At 44.9% G+C, this 14,182-nt stretch overlaps 1 protein-coding gene across 1 annotated transcript in view; it reads right to left on the reverse strand.

The window, feature by feature from the left end:
- Window positions 1–1,535: 1,535 nt before the first annotated feature.
- Window positions 1,536–14,182, reverse strand: part of LOC134149035 (protoheme IX farnesyltransferase, mitochondrial) — a 99,618-nt gene continuing 86,971 nt past the window's right edge. Inside the window, exon 7 of the mRNA XM_062591794.1 lies at window positions 1,536–3,889. Coding sequence (XP_062447778.1) covers window positions 3,450–3,889 — 440 coding nt within the window. The 3' untranslated portion in view covers window positions 1,536–3,449. The remainder of the gene's footprint in view (window positions 3,890–14,182) is intronic.

A 14,182-nucleotide genomic window follows, 5' to 3' on the forward strand; every position in this document is an offset into this window, starting at 1 on the left:
CTTCTCCAGTCATACTTGGGGTTTAAAGTCCAAACGGGCTAAAACTAGCTTCACACTCTTGAGTCACCAGCCCAGATTCCTCCGCGAGCTTCTGCACATGCTTCTGGTGGCGTAAAATTGCCCACTGAAGGATATCATTGGCAAAGTGCTATAACAGCAACACGAGACCATCTCAGGAACTGGCAGATCCAGGAGCTCGAGGGAAATGGCACACTGCTGCCTTTTCTTTACTACCACATAAATGGCAGGTATGTTCCAGATGGGCCAATTCATGGGGAACATATCCAATAACCAGGATACAGAGATGACAATCAACTTATATTCAAGTCTTTTGAATGGGACAAGAAAAAAACCTGCATTTCTATGTAGGAAACATCCTTTCAGATCGAAGGAGCCATGCAAGGTGACCTGACGCTTGCAAGGCATGGGACTGAGCTGCAGGAAGCCTAAGTTAAACTTCTGGCACTGCCTCAGCTGTGCAAAGTAATCACAGGCAAGTCACTCACGTGCCTCTTCTGCCTCTTTCCCTACAGAGTTTAGGCATTAATATGAGCAGTACTGCAGTGGGAATGACCTACATCAATCCTAGATGTAGGTAACAGAGATCAGCTACGCCCTTGAACAAAGGCAGATGGTTTAGTACTTTTTCATTTCCATCGTGACACCAAAAATATTGAAATGGGCATCTTACAGTACCTACTGTATCTATCTAAATGTAACCAGAATTTAAATTTGGCAATGCTTTTATTTAAAAAGGACATACAACAGCAACAATTTCTAAGACAGTTAAATTGTAATAGATCACTTCATTTATATCTGATATATGGCCATTTGGGGGCACAGCAGAGAACACTTTCTAGCTAGCTCGAAAAAGCTTTTTTAAAAACAAAGTTATTTCTCATCTTTAAATTCCAGATCCATTGCTTCTAAAGATACGCCCACTCTACAGGCTAGACAGACTGGGTGGGGAGATGGTGGTGCAATTCTGTGACTGCCATTTTGCAGACACTCAGTGATGATTACAAAGCTCATGTCTGGCCTTAAAATCTGTGAATATCACACATTTTGGCCCAAGAAATGAAGATGGCTGCTCTTCAAAACTGTGAACCACAGGCACGTCCTTGGGACCTTTAATAAGAACTGTGTTTGTCAGGACGGTGCCCCGTGCTTGCAGGCCATTCTGACGCCTGGATCTCTAATGACTTTGGAGAAAACCACAAGCCTGTTGCTTCAGTGCCGCTTTCTGCTTTCTGCCTGCATGAGCCAAACCTACGGTTCCTGTGAGCCGGCCGCTCGTTACAGCTTCCTCTCACAGCTAAAGGCTCACCAGATTCCTTTGCTTTCCACAAACACGCTCCACTAGCGACTTATCTTCAGTGTGCTTTTTGCACAATAAACAAGCACTTTGCAAGCTGTCCTTGCTCTTGCAGGGATCAAGAAGAACATTGTTGCTACTTGAAACACCGCAGACCTATCATCAAATACCTTTACAATTATCCAAATTGTTTAAAACAAACAGCTCTTGAGCAATCCTCTCTGTTTTTGTACAGTATGCACTTTATTGCAGAAAAGCTTGAATGCATTTTCAAAACAAATTAAGGAGTTGCACAGTTGTATGGTTTCCAGATATTTCTATGAAATGTTCCCCACAGTAACTTGAGTACAATGGAGCCTGTCAGATAAACAGTACCAGGGAACTCAGTACTGTCATCTGCAATCACTTGAGAGAGTCAGGAAATCTTACAACTGGTTATTTAAGAGCCATGTAAAACAGGTGGCTCTGTTCCTATGAAGCACCTTGGCCGACAGAGCAGAGGTTAACGGTGTCACTTCTGATTTACACCAGTGTAACCGAGACCAGAAGACGGGCTTGGATCATGAAAGCACCCAGTGAATATTTTACGTCAGCATGATAAGCACATGCTGGCAGATTTGTGAAGTTTCTTGAAGGGCTTTATTTGGGATCAGATTAGAGAAACTGTCTCCCATTTCAGGTATTCCTACCAGCAGACGTCTTTGGATGCACAGTGGTGCTGCCCAGGCCCTTTCCACATGGGAAAGAAATCTTGGCATGAAAATGCGTCAAGTCATAACAGGCATTAACTACCACAACAAACTATAACATAACCCTTGTCTACAGTAGATACTGCTGTGTTTGGAAGTATCCCAGCTGGTCACAGTCAAACCACGTATGTTCAGGGCTAGCCGCAGCCCCAAAACAGCATCATAAATATATCAGACTGTGCCTAGAAAATATATTACATCGTATCAGTTAACAAAGGTGATACATTCTCCTAATAGGACCATCCCCAACATTTTTTTTGAAAGACCTTGGCTGCATCAAAAATTTGAATATTATCATATCAGATAAATCATCCCCCCAAACATCCCTTTTTTTTCCATAAATTGTGCTTCCTTACTGGTAACATACCCCCAATGAGGCCTTCAAAACACGGTGGTGTGAGATTAAATACAGTTCAAATTCTTGATGCAAGCCCAGAGCTCATCCAGTACAGGAGCTAACTCCTTAGTAGATGGGCACTTAGAGTAAATGGGCAGGCACAAGACACATTAGCACACAAAAGCCTTAAAACTATTGGACTCTAAGATCCAGTTCTCACCTGGTATATCTTTTCAAAGCTTCACTGGAATAAACAATAATACTAGTTTTCACCAGCTGAAGATCTGGCACACAGGATCCAAACCTTAATAACATAAAAACAGAAATTCACTGGAATGGATATACGGTAAAATGATTAAGAGGGTCTTTCAAAGTATATGCTATGGAGTATCTGTTTATCTTCAGGCTCTTTAAATGCTGATGTGTAGTGTGCTGTAAGATAGTTTTCTTCATTTCTTTAGGATTGTGAAGGCTATATGAAACCCCAAAATCTACTGAAGTGAATGGGAACCTTGGGAAACGTAACCGACTGATAGTCTCAGAAACTGAAGGCCTCTGTAAGAATAGAGCAGGAACGGCATGGACTGAGACAACACAAGCTCACCCACTCCAACATGGGCCTCAAAGCTTAATTTGAAAAGGCTGCTCATTTGTTGGGGGGTGATAAATCATTCATTTGTCGCTTCCTGACTTCTTTGCCAAGGCTGCCAGTGATGGCATTTGGTAAGTGTGCGTATGTGATTTGCTAACTGAAATCCTACCCATGAGACATGAGATCAAGACCCACAAAGACTTTGGAAGGCCATCAGAAAGTGATGTGCTTCTGATGGAGGCTAGAATTTAATCTGTGATGAGTGAAAGAGGCCCGTGGCCCATGAATGCTTTAAGCTTTCACGTCCCTTCCCTTTAAGAAGAACACAGAAAATCATCACATGAAGTGGTCACTAGGCACAAACAATTCTTCAAACAGATCACAACAGGCTTCCCCCTCCCATAATTACTAAAATACGCTACCTGATGTGTCACATTGATGACAAATAATTGACATTTAAGGCAATCTAATTTCCACAGCCCTGCCATGATTTCCACTGAGATCGCCTTTCTCTTCCTTCTCCAGGAAAGGTTTCTTGCATGTGAACATGACAAGCAGCAGCAATGGCAAATGCCACAGACTGCAGAAGAAAAGCTTCCTAGAACTGCTGCGGTCTGCATCCCTGTAGAACCGAAAGCCGAGGTAGGAGATGTACAGGTTAATAGGGAGTGAAATGATAGGGAAAGTCCACGTGGTGATGTCGAGCACAGGAGCCACTGTTGAGAGTCCAATTAAGGCCAAGCAGTGCCGCAGAGCCACCCGCCTGCACAGCCCTGGATGTGTCACAGACATCATGCAGTATCCTCCTCGGGAGTAATCTTCTCGCAGCCCCCAGCTCAGGGCATTGAAATGAGGGAACTGCCAGGAATAGAGGATTCCTCCTAACAGTACTGCACCTGCAGTGGAAAAGAGAGAAGGAAACAGGCATTAGAGTGCCCAGCTGGGCCATGGTGAAGGAATGCTGCATACAGACTTCAGCAAATGTGGGCCTCACCTGCAAAAACAGACCTAAGAACCCAGGCAGGAGTTAAAGGATGTTCTGTCTTTAACTCACACAGGGTTATGCACAGTTCTTCTGTTTTTTGATAACTTGTTTAATTTGGAAAGCATTTCATCGTGTTACTTCTCCCTAATATCTGCTCTCACTGACTAAAGCATTGCTAATGATCTCTGCACTAATCAGTCTCTATCTGAGAGAAGGTCAACAGAATCAAAGCAGAAATTGGGCAAGACACTGTTCTCCCAGGAGTCTCTAGATTCCACCCTCAGGTGCCCAGGTTGGTGCATCTTGAGAAGAAAAAAGCCAAAGGACAGAGCAGTGTGTCACATATATGTTATTAGCCAGAAATATGGGGTCCTGCTGAATGAAACACAAACAGAAAAGGAGGATAAGCTGGCATCCTCCAGAGTACTAGGAAAATAACAGTACCCTGACAGTCTGCAGCACGGTTAATCTTACTGTTCGTTCACTGTGTGAAGAAAGGAAAGCCCTCACGGCACTGGAGGTCTTAGATCACAGACCTCGAGGAGGCAGCAGAACAGGCAGATGTGGCTAATGAGGCGACAGAAGACCGAGAACTCATTTCTTCAAAGCAATCCCAGCCATTTCAAAATAATTTGATCAAATAACTCCATTCACACTGATGAGCTACTTTAAAATTTAAAAAAAGAGAGCTATCAATGCACCACATTTTTCACAATTTTCCAGCTATCCTCAGGACGAGGTACAAGGTTCATCAAGGCCAAGGGAAGTTATGCTGATTTCAGCAAGCTTCAGGAAGGCCTTCAGACTAAACTGTGTTTGCTAATTTTGTCCGAAGACATAAAAATCCCCCAAGGCTGTTCCACATTATGAGCATTCCTGGATTTTCCTTTTGTTTCTCCAGCTCTCAAACACTCCAGTCTTAACACTCTCTTTGCATCTTCCTGCCTCCATGAGTTCATTCTTTCTGGAAACTGCTTCTCACTTACGGAGCTGAGAATCTATCATTTTCTTAATCACCTGACAGAAACACAAATGGGAATGTGTGTCTCCATGTGGGTTAATGTCCTTCAATTCTTCCTCTTCTTCTCGCCTTCTGTCCAGTGACTGCTAGGACTGTACCAGCAGTAAAAACTAAGCTACTGTCTCCTTTGAACTTCTTTGTGGTTCACACCTCCATCTGTTTTGGCCGTATTTCCTTGGGGCTGGGCATGTCTCATTCTTGTCTTCAACAGCACACCACGCAATGTTGTGGCAACGCAAATAATAATCTATGTTTGCAAAAGACCTTTCTTGCCCTCCCTTATCAACCAGTGAAGGAATGGCCCATCAGACTTGAATAAAAATACAGTTTCCAGTTGCCTATAAGATACATTAGCAGCATAAAACGCTGTCTCATCACTTTTTATAAAGGGTAACAAATATTTCCATTAGGTGAGTATATGCCTCTGGCGGTTGATTACATTAAGCACGGGGATAGAGAGACACTCATGTAGAGGGGATGCAGCTTTCAGAACAATGTTGCCTGCTACAGAATTGCAGGTGATTTTCATACGGCCCAAGATGTTTGCAAATCTTGTGGTTTGAACCATCTTAAAGTCTGACTTTCAAGGGATGGATCCTTAGAGTCCTCTCTAAATCCAAAGCTTTTAAGATAGTTCAGAACGGAGCACCCCAAAATCACCATTCATTTCACAAAATCACGGCCAGGGCCAACAACTGTAAATCTGACGCTAACAGGACTTGATTCAGTTCTGCTGAAACCCAGGGGAAAGAACTGAGATAGAATTTTATCAGGGATCAGCATACTCTCTACCAGGACAAATGACAGGGAAAATGCTCTTGCAATATGTTATCCTTTAGTGCTTCCTTATTCTTGTAAAACATATTACCAGAGGCAAGATACTGAATCTGATAAAACTACGATAGGAATATTTTTCAAGTTTCACATCTGGTGCGCTTTATAGACATTCCCTTGTCATTCTTCCTAACTCAAGAAAAGGCAAATTGCAGCTCTCCATCAGAAGGGGAAATGCAAGCGGCCGGCGCCAGGCAGGGCCAGCATGCGCGCGCGCAGCCTGTGCCCGCTTCCCGCGGCTACGTGCCAGCCTCCCTTTAGCGAGCCATGGGCTCCACTCCCGCGTGCCCCATCCGTCACGCAGGCTTCACCTGCTCACTTGTTCAAACGGTGCGTGCAGCCGAGCTCAAACCACACCCTAAACCTCAAACACACCAAACAATTCTCTAACCGCTCTGGTTTTCACACGCCAGCCTTTGGAATTTAAATACTGTGCCTACACTGCAATCACTGAGATAACAGATATTTTGCAGAGAAGCCAAACAGTAAAACAATTTAGGAGAGCATTATGAGGACTATAACTGACCTGATCTTTTTGATGATTCCCCATGTGCCCAGTACATCCTGTAATTTCCTTTGCATCAGTCGAGATCATTGGGTTGCCGTAGGTTTTTAACCATCGCCTAAGACTGACAGCTTGCAAAGCACAGCACATGCTACAGTATAATTCAGTATCAAAAGAACCCAAACTAGGACTCCTGTTCAAGCCCAGAGCAAACATTGTGATCCTCATTAATTACTTAACGAATGTCAGCTATGTCATGATTAGTTCAGCAGTGTTTTTAAGCCACGTTATAGAGAGACTAACTCTGGAGAATTACGCAGTTCAAAATACTGCAGAGCCTACTCTGTTTCTTCCGTGTGGTTCCCAGAAGTTTGGGAACTGAGTTGCATCAATGTAAATCTCCCTTTTCTCTGCAGGGTTCCTAATTAAGACCAGAGCAGGTAATTCACCACTGTAACACACGGAGCCGGCATATCTTCAAACCCCAGTTCTTCATTATTCTTTCACCTTTGTGGGCAAAACAGGTATAAAATGTTTTCCTATTGAGTTCCTGTTGTTTTATCTTCACTCTGTACTGGCTTAAATCATCTCAGAAGTTACAGGATAGCAGAGAACCTATAGCTTTCACGGAGTTAAAGGTAAACAATAGATTTCACAGTTCATCATGAACCTTAAGGTTAAACCACTACTATTTTTCCTAGATTCTCTTAAAAATATTTAAATAGTAATATCTCCTGTCATAAGCCAGAACAAGATTTTTTTTTAATTTTAATAACTCAGATGAAGCCAAAATGTCAACTGAAGATGAAAAAGGCAGAAAATCTTGATTATTTCTCTCTTTAAATAAATTTTTAGCTAGTAAAATACTCAAGTTCAGCAAATTGCATTTTTTCTAAAACAAGCAAGACACTAAATTCCATCGTGATTCAGAAACTGCTTAGCAAGACATTTTAAGCTTCAACAAAATTGGTTAAGACCTGGCAATAACTGTGAGATGAGATTTCCAAAAGCCACTAGTGATGCTGGGCTTGCAGTCTGAAAGAGTGGACCTTGTTGGAATAACAGGCACCACCTGCAAATTTGTGTCCTTCAGGTTGTCAGGAACGCCACGTAGTCTCTCTAAACTTTGACTAAAAATCCATGTTTTTTTCCCTTCAAAGCCATTCATGAGTCAGAGGACCATCTCAAGACAGCAAAATGCTTCATCATAAAAAAGAGCAGTTCAGATACATTGGGGCAAGCTGCCCTCAAGCTGTCCTGGTGATGCACTTTGACAACCTCGTCTGCTGAGCAGCCCGAATCTCAGGCTGGTGAGCAACGCCAGTGCCTGTACCCGTTCAATCCTTGGCCTCTCCGCCAAGAAAAGCGCCTAAGAGCACAGGACAGGAAGATGGTTTTAATGACATGAACGCTGGCCACTGACCGACGCACCAAGAGTGCAGTGCTGGTCAGACGGCCACCACTTCTCGTCCTCTCCGTCCTGGGGGACGGCTCAGCGATGCAGAGCTGGAAAGCTCTATTCCTTGTTCCCTGAACAGCTCCTGTCCAGTATCGGACGCACGGGTCATCCAAGAAATGGTGGGAATACCCAGCCATTAAGCTAGCAGTCCAACAGAAATCCTGCCTGGAGCATCACGTCGAACCAACTGTTCCATTCATGTGAAACAATCTGCGGATGGCAACCCGTTTTATCACCCGCTACGAGGAAACGCTGGGATCCCGCCTGACTCTCGCCTGCTGCGGACGACGCTGCGCCAGGCGGTCATTTGAAATTTGCCTCTTGCACGCTGACAACGCATTTCACCATCACAGCACTTTATATTTCGCACAGCTGGCGCCCAGAGCGGTCGCCCCACGCATCAATTATCGCAGCTGCCTGCTTTAAACATCGCTCGGGGGTTCGGCACTACCTCGCCGACACCCGGAGGAAAATTTCTGAAGGTTGGTTATTCCCGGGGCACCAAACGACTGGAACGAGTTGAGGAACGGGCTGGAGAACAGCCCCGTCAACGCGACTGTGCAGCTCCCGGACCAGCTCGAGGCCCGTGAGCCTGCATGGGTAGACAAATCTGCACAAGCCCAGGCAAAGGTGTCCAAGGTTATCTGCAAGGGCCCTGACGTATTGACATCGCATCCCTGTAAAAGCGCCAACAGCACGTTCTCGAAGAGTGTGTTCTCTCCCCTTCTCCTTCTCACTGCTCTTTGGACTACGCACGCTGCCCTCGGTTTACGCAGGGGTAGGCAAGGCTTTGGTGCCACTTGCAAGGTCTACTTAGGGCAAACACCTATTTATTTAATCCATACTGAAAAAAAAGAGAAGGGAGAAGCTGATCTGTAGCATTAATTCAAGGACAGACTTGTTCCTTCTGTCTTTTCTTTGGTCTTGCATCCGTCTGACTGGGAATTGGCCAACCAGGCATTAAAATAAACACAGAATGGTTAAAATATCAGCTCCGAAACAGATGTTGAAATCTTATTGCATTTCCCAAAGCTGGTGTTTACTGCCTTGGCAACCTAAGAACGCTGTTTTGCTTAAAGCACAATTTTAGTAATTCTTCTGCCTTGAATAATGTGAAGGAATTTTTAAAATTATTTCCAGACCTTGGTAGCTCGCTGCCTTATTAGAGGAAAGCACCGGCCTGTTGTCTCTAGGAAACGGGTACGAGTTTGGCTCCCTGCAGACGCGAGCAGGTTTGGGAGCCGGAGCGCAGGCAGGAAGCAACCACACACCGTTTTACCCCGTAACGCACAACTGGCTCTTCTCAGCTAAAAGACGTTGAACAAATTACTCCTCCTTAATCCAGACAAGGCAGATTAGAGCGCAGCGGCTTGAATTAGTGCAGCTGTAGCCACCTGCTTGTGAGTGACCGTGTCTCAAGGCTTGGCATTCCCCCCGCTCCCCTCTCCTCCAAGCGCAGCCGATGCAAAACGTTCTTCGCTGCGGTCCGGAGTGATTTTTGCAGGATGTCGCACTGGCAAGGCACGTACTCAGCTTAGCCCCAGAGCTTCTCTTCTCTACCCTTCTCTTCTGTGCTTGCTCACCAGTTTAACACAGCAGCTTTCTTAGGTGATTTCTCAACGTGCGGCAATTCTGGGCGTAAAGGAAAATTTTTTTAAGTCTGTAATAGGTATGCCTTAGTGCCTGTTGCAGGTTCACTGCTAAACACCCCAAAGGTTTCTTTTGGAGAGCTAGGTCCAAAACACACTTGTTCTGACCCGAAATACAAATACTGCTTTACTTGAGTGTCAATAGCGATTTTTTTTTTTTTTTGTGAAGGGAGAGTTAGAACAGGCTATAATTAATATCTTTCCTACACTTAGTTTTAGTGATGGAAAATAACTAGTAGGGTCAATCAATTGGCCTCGGATTACATGTGTTCAAGATACCGCCCAGATAAAAACCTCTCCTGAACTAAAACCGCTGCCTGCTATTTGATTTTCACAGTTGTCTTTGGGAGGCGAAAAGGGATCAGCTCTCCCAAATTTACATCTTAATCTGCGATTAGGGAACATTCTCAAATATCAAGGCGTTGGGGGAATTTTCTGCTCACAAGCCTTAACAAAACCAGAATTCCACCGGATTTTCCTACTGCCTCTATCTCCTATGCTGGCAGCAGAGCAGGACAACAACTGGCCCTTTTGCTCCTGCTAGAAACCAAAAAAAAAAAAAAAAAAAAAAAAAAAAAAAAAAAAACACCCCATGCTGCTGATTGTGCAGGGTGACACGTGAGCAGCTAAGCAGCCTTGAGAGGAAGAGGACGGAGAAAAAAGTATCTTTTCTAAAGCTTTACAGAAGGTCCCTCCAGTGCATACAATAGGGCTGGCGTCAATGTAGGCACACGCAGCTCCGGCGCTCCGGCGGTAATTGCGTGCCTTCAAGGTTAGACGGTTATGTAAACGAAGGGCAAGGAGGAAAACACTGCGGGGGGGGGTGGGGGGGGGAAGAAAACCCTGAAGAGCTTCATGGTCACGGTTTCAATAGCTGTTTCTTTTGCGAGAGGGCACAAAAGGCTTGTGGGTGCCGCGGGGCTGCTGGAGACACCAGCGCTGGAGGAGATGAAGGGAAGGGGATGGTGGACGCGCGCGCGGACGACGGGATGAGCCGTAGTGCCCGCCGCTGCCAGGAGATCCAGCGGGCTTCCTCGCTGCGGGGAGATGGGCTTTGCCAATGCCTTGAAAAGGGGGAAACAGGACTTCCCCAGGTGCACTCGGCACGGTGAGAAAAGTATCCGCCTGTTGACACACACGTGCACATATGCTTTTTATACAACACGCAGCAGGTTATTACTGCTGGAAGCCTTGCACCTCTCCATAGAAACCCAAACGTGGCTTTCTCTTGCAAAACTCGATCAAGCAGGAAAAGTCAAGCCAAGGTACAAGACGGTGCAGCTTGCTCCTACTCACGTGGCAGAGAGGAAAAAAGTCGCTCCTTGCTCCCGCTCGGCCGCTTCTTCGAGAAGTGCATAATTCATCTGAGCTAACCCCAGAACCATATGCCATAAAAAAACGTGAGCCTGTTGGGTAAGGTGAAATTCCCAGACCGTTCATATGTGCTAATGTGTTTTAAGAAGCGTTTGCCAAAGTTTGTCAAAGCACTAGATTGAACCGAGGATTGCAAAAGCTGCCCTGCTGCGCACGGGCTCCTAATTAACGGCGCTTGCCCGATCGCTTTTGGGGTGCCCAGCTTGGCTGAGTGCCAGCACCTGCCAGGCACGGGACCCGACTAGGGCACTGGAGCCGAGATGCAATCCCATCCCGTCTGCCCTGCCTGCTCCAAGGAGCCGCGTGCGGCGCGGAGAACTGGCATGGTGGTGATTTCACTGTGCATTCATCTTTCAGCGGAAATCTTGCACCCCAAGGCGACCCAGCGGTGCAACCGCCACGTCCTTTGTCTCCTGTGAAGTTGGAAAGGAAAAAAAGAAAAAAGCAAATAAAAAACCCCCCAAAAGTCCACTGCCTAAATTTACAATTTACAATAGCTCCTTACTTGTATTGTCCCTCTGCCTCACTTTATACAGTTTTTACCCAAGCTCGTTCTGTGTGCAATTGAGCTGCTGCTTTGCTCCTCCTAGCAGACAAGTGCCACATCAGGGAAGGTCTAAAAGACTCCAGCAATTGCCAGGTTGGGCCATGGACCCCCTTCTCCTTCTCCTTTTTATTTATTTATTTTTTTGGGGTTACTAAACCCATCCATCTGCCAAATGTCACTAGCAGATAAGAACTGCCCATTTCTAAATCCCCGTTTGTAAATAGATGTTGGCTGCCACAATTAATGTCTGCCAGGCAACACAATTTGAATTACAAAGCGCAGGCAATTTAAAAATCAGCCTCCCCTTGATTACAATGGATACGCAGCCTACGAATTCCGTAGCCCCAGGAATTAGTTAAATTTCCGAAAATGAATGAAAATCAATCCAAGATGTCTTTCAGGCAAGCGAGACCAGAAGTGGAGCATCTGAGATAAACTAAATGGTCTCTCCAGATAAACATTCTTTGGTGCAGTAAGACCGGGCCACCACGGGGCTCTAACGGCTGCTCCACCAGCAAGGCTGTTATCTGCTCTGCCACCGCCACCTACGCAGAATAAATCCCCTGAACTGATAAGCTGCTTGTCGCTTCCATCTAACTGTGTGCTTTCCGGGAAGACCTCGGCGTGCCGGCTGGGACCAAGCCTTGGGTGCAGGAGCAGGCGAAGCTCAAGGGAAGAGGCGGAGAAGGGCCCGCGGCGCAACGCGGGCGCGGAAGTGATCGCCACCGACTCAAGTTGGGTTCGCCAACTAGAAATGAGGACTTAAAAGGGACATCAAAGGTCTCTAACAAGCAAGCAGCTAAAGGGACGGGCCAGCAGCACAAGTGTAATTCAAAGCGTGGGTACGTAGGTGCTCTTGCATGCCAAATGAATAGCTCGGTTGCTTCCTAAAGATATTATGTGCTACAGGATAGGCACAGTGTCACGCACAGGAGGGCTGTTGAACACGGCTTCTGCGCAGAAGGAAAATCTCAGACCAAAACGGTGGCTCCGCTGAGCTTTTCCTCTTTCTCCTCCGTCTTTATGCTACCGCTTAGGGCTTTAAGTGGATTTCATTAGTTTCCTGCTAGTCCGTCCTTCGTAAAATCAGAAGGAATGATTAGAGGGCATCTAGCTTTACTAGAAAAACAAACATCTTTGGAAATAAATAGTACTACAAAGGAACAACGCACCCTGCTTTCAAGGAAGCAAACTTGTTGCTGCGAATCACAGCCTGGCAGTTAAGCCCTGCATAAATACCCCCGATATGTGGTAGTGATATCCCCATGATAAATTACATTTATCACACACCTTTGACCATCTCACCTGCACGCAGCTCCCCCAGCAAGGAAATGTTAACATTCCAAATCTTTCATCGGTTTCAAACAGCTGCCATTAAAAAAAAAAGAAGAAAAAAAATCCCAGCCCACAACAAAGAATTCCACATCTTCCCAGAGATAATGTTATCTTTCTCTTTTGAAATGTGATGTTTTCCCTAAATTACATCAGCACAAAATCCAGGGTTGGTGGCAGGATGTTCAATCAGGCTTAAGAGCGTATAAATAAAGAGCTATTAGGGCCAGAAATGGAAGCAATCATCACTGGGAACCACTGTAAAATTTGCAGAAGATGCATAATATAATAAATATAAGCAAGTATTAGCATCTCTAGAAATGGAAGAGTCCCAGGTTTTTATCTGGAACACGTAATATTCGTATTTCCTGCTAGAAGCTGTCAAGATATTAACCCTTGAAATAAGGTTATAAATAAAACGCAGACAAGCAAAAACAAGGCGGCTCAAATTTGAGACTCTTTGCTGTTATTTCCAGATTAGAAAATTAGGAATGAGCTCCGACTATATCAGATGACCAACATCTCATAACGCTGTTTATGAATCATGCCGCACGATGCTATCGAAGCTCTGATACACAGTAGACTGCAGAAACAGCTATCTAGGATATACAGCATGGTATAACACCCCAGTGGCAATTAAAGGTCTGCACTTAAAGATTATTTTCCCTAAAACCAGCAACTCCTACAACAATGTGACTGCTGTAAGATTACAAGGAGGCAAAATCCACAATAAAACCTAAACTCAAAACCCACCAGTTAAACTGTGAGAACCTTCTTTGAGAACCTAATGAGAACATTAGTTTTCTGACTACTTTCCTTCACACTCCTCTTTGTTACTGGGTGGAATAATCAGTCTTTTTTTTTTTAAACGAGGTGCAAATGTAGTTTCACACTTCTACCTAAAACGCGGTTAAGTCTCCAAGCTCATTACACATTAATAATGAGCTCAACAACTGTAGGCAGGCAGGTAAGAGAAGGGTTGCAGGTCTACACTTTTGTGCATGTTTGTATGTGCATGCACACTCATACTCAGAAAGGGTCTAATCTTGCACAGTGCTGAACTCTTTCTTCATAGTAGCAGAATGCTTAAAACACTGCAAATCTTTTAACTTCCCCCCCCCCTTTTTTTTTTTAATATTGCAATGCACTGAAATCCTAGGTTCAAGTCACCATTTTCAAGATTCCCCCCAAGGATACTTCAGTATAAAGACTAGTATCACCCCAGGAACATTTTTTTCACTACTAAATAAGCCACCTCTCTTCATTGATACAGATCGGGAGGTGACTGTAGAAAGCTTTAGCTATCCAGAACCGACAATATATCAGGTTAAGCACCAGCGCAGATCACCACGTTCAGGGAAAATCTTCCGTCTTCCACTACCTCCATCATTGCCTGGGATTATCCCCTCGACAGCAGAGCTGGCAGAAAAGTACATGTGCAAACTCAGCGGCAAATTATATAGGAACAGCTTATTACTTTACT

Source organism: Rhea pennata, chromosome 19 (genome assembly GCF_028389875.1).
Source record: "Rhea pennata isolate bPtePen1 chromosome 19, bPtePen1.pri, whole genome shotgun sequence".
Lineage (NCBI taxonomy): Eukaryota > Metazoa > Chordata > Aves > Rheiformes > Rheidae > Rhea > Rhea pennata.